Here is a 2,927-nt window from a genome sequence, read left to right on the forward strand (position 1 = left end):
ATAATAGACTAAATATAATAATCCATAGCCACTCTGCTAAACTCTGAGAAGAAGCAATGAAAAGAATTAATTCATTCAATAAATATTTATTGGATCTGTACATCCAAGACACTGTTACAGGTAAATAGATCCATAAACAGAACAGGCAAAACTTTCTGCCTGTTTTGGAGTGGCTTATATTCTTGAGAGAAGATTTCATCAAGATAAGAAACACTAAACTCATTTTCTTTTTCTTTTTTTTTTTTTGATGGACACAATAGATAGATGTCATGGTGAAGAACAGTCTTGGCTTTTTTCAGCTTTGACATTCAATCAGTGATTTATAGAGAGCTTTAAAAGTTTTAGAAAATACAAAGTGAGAAGCAGTTTTTAATATTTTGAGTGATGGAGAAACAAACAGTTACACTCAACCAAGCACGGATGGCCACATTCCATACAAATGAAATATCAGCGAATTCCATTTCACCAATGAGTCCTCCCAAGGTACTTCTGCCTTTTTACACCCATTTATATTTCCTCATTTTGATCTCACATCAGGCCTCGCCTTGTCTTTCTCAATTGTCAAATGCAATGGGTTCACCTCACGTTTTCAAAGTGATAATCTGATGTGGCCTTCTAACATCAAACTTAGTCTTCGGCTGATCATTGTCCTTAACTCTCTAACAAACCCTCTCTTCCCCCAGCTTTTCTTGTTAAGGAAATATAAGTTCTTGACCACCATCGTCAGCCCATTTGAATCAGCTCTGGGATGGCTCCCCATCTCTAACTCCATGATGGAAGCCAACGGGGCCAGTCCAAGTTTTTATCTTTCTATGAATTTTATGTGAATTTTATCATAAATTTGTCTAGTCCTTACCATAGACACACAGACACACATGATTTGTTTTTCTTTTCATTTTGCAATCTAGAAGAATGATTTGGATGATGGGATTTCCTTTCCCCCAATGGAATATGTTAAAGATTATAGGCCATTGGAGTTCTGATATTGAAGATGTATAAAGCATAAAATTTTTTAAATCTTAATTTGGTTTATATTTTTAAGTCAGAAAGTCTAAGAGAGGCCCAAGGAAATCCAGTTCTAAAAGGACCTTGAAACTCCTCTGACTCAACCCTGCCATCTTGAGAAGTGAGGCTCTTAAGGGATGAGAGGCTTTCCACCGTCCTCGTCTACGTAGGAATGGAGCTGAAGACAAAATCATCTTTCTGATCCTGGCCAGTTTCTACTCCATTCACCAGAATATTTTTTTTCCAAGAAGGCATATAAAATAAGAATTTAAAATAACACCAAGGTATTATTTAACCCTGGCTTGCTCTGGAAAGATTTTTTCTTGGAAGTTGGCGAGAATTGAAACTGGGTATTGACTGTACAATCTTCTAGGACAATTCTGTTCTTGGAATAATGAACACAATTTATCTGACACAGGGTTTCTTCTTTTCTTCATGCAGGACACCTATGGTGGTACAAAGGAACAACACAGTTGTGACAAAATTCATCCTTCTAGGGTTCTCGGATCATCCTCAGATGAAGACTTCCCTTTTTGTGTTATTTCTGGGGATCTACCTCCTGACTGTGGCCTGGAACTTGAGTCTTATTGTCCTCATCAGGATGGACTCTCACCTGCACACACCCATGTACTTCTTCCTCAGTAACTTGTCCTTCCTGGACATCTGCTATGTGTCCGCTACAAGCCCCAAGATGCTTTCAGATATCATCACGGAGCAGAAAACCATCTCCTTTGTGGGCTGTGCCACACAGTACTTTGTCTTCTGTGGCATGGGGCTGACTGAGTGCTTTCTCTTGGCCGCCATGGCCTATGACCGCTATGCTGCCATCTGCAACCCGCTGCTGTATGCGGCCCTCATCTCCCACACGCTTTGCTTAAAGATGGTGGCTGGCGCCTATGTGGGTGGGTTCCTCAGCTCTTTGATTGAGACATCCTCTGTCTATCACCATGATTTCTGTGGGCCCAACATGATCGACCATTTCTTCTGTGATCTTCCTCCGGTCCTGGCTCTGTCCTGCTCTGATACCTTCACCAGCCAGGTGGTGAACTTTATTGTGGGTGTTGTCGTTGGAGTGATATCTGTCCTTGTGATCCTCATTTCTTACGGTTATATTGTTGCTGCTGTCCTGAGAATCAGCTCAGCTAAAGGTAGGACCAAGGCCTTCAGTACCTGTGCCTCTCACCTGACGGCTGTGACCCTCTTCTATGGTTCTGGTCTCTTTGTGTACATGCGACCCAGTTCCAGCTACTCCCTGAACAGGGACAAGGTGGTGTCCATATTCTATGCTGTGGTGATACCGATGATGAATCCCATCATCTACAGTTTTAGGAATAAGGACATTAAAAGTGCCATAAAAAAAGCTGTTCATATGGACAATGGGCTTTCTCAAAGGCATTCATTTTTTTGACTTTGGGCTAATATTCACAGTAAAGCCATGAGCTGGGTCAGTGGTACAGATACTAACGTAGTTTTGGACTATTGAATCTATATAGTGATTTGTGTGGATCAAGCTCTTTTCCAAACCCTAAGACTCTATTAACCAATTTATCTAATGGTGATTAGAAAATAATCTATCCATCATTGGTTTCCAGAATTAACAGTGTTGCCTAGCACTGTGTTTCCCGGGCTTGAGAATCATGGTGACGGTGAGCCAGTGTGTCTGATGGGGCTGTGTTAATGCTCTTTAGAGGTATTAAGGCAGCAAATCTGGTTTGAGCCTTACTGACTGAACATGTGGGGCAATCTCTTGATCAATTCAATCAACTACACAAGAAAGTAGTCACTCTAATCTAAATTTTAAAAATAAAACCAAGGAACTATTGCATAACTCCAAAGTGACAGCTTTCTAACTAACATTCAAAGTTTGCTGAGGATCCTAAAGAGAAGCACATCCTCATTTAGGATGAAAAGCTCTCTGTTTT

The 2,927-nt window shown here is 40.6% G+C and overlaps 1 protein-coding gene across 1 annotated transcript; it reads left to right on the top strand.

The window, feature by feature from the left end:
* The first annotated feature begins 1,453 nt into the window (after positions 1-1,453).
* Positions 1,454-2,413, top strand: LOC101958791 (olfactory receptor 5A2). The gene has a single exon (XM_013361283.2). It carries the CDS (start codon positions 1,454-1,456, stop codon positions 2,411-2,413), a length of 960 nt encoding a protein of 319 aa, XP_013216737.1.
* The last annotated feature ends 514 nt before the right edge of the window (positions 2,414-2,927 follow it).

The sequence above is a fragment of the Ictidomys tridecemlineatus genome, chromosome 4 (assembly GCF_052094955.1).
Source record: "Ictidomys tridecemlineatus isolate mIctTri1 chromosome 4, mIctTri1.hap1, whole genome shotgun sequence".
NCBI classification, from domain to species: Eukaryota; Metazoa; Chordata; class Mammalia; order Rodentia; family Sciuridae; genus Ictidomys; species Ictidomys tridecemlineatus.

Excerpts from the sequence above, each read along its gene's own strand:
- LOC101958791 (XM_013361283.2), top strand. The coding sequence starts at position 1,454 with ATGGTGGTACAAAGGAACAACACAGTTGTGACAAAATTCATCCTTCTA.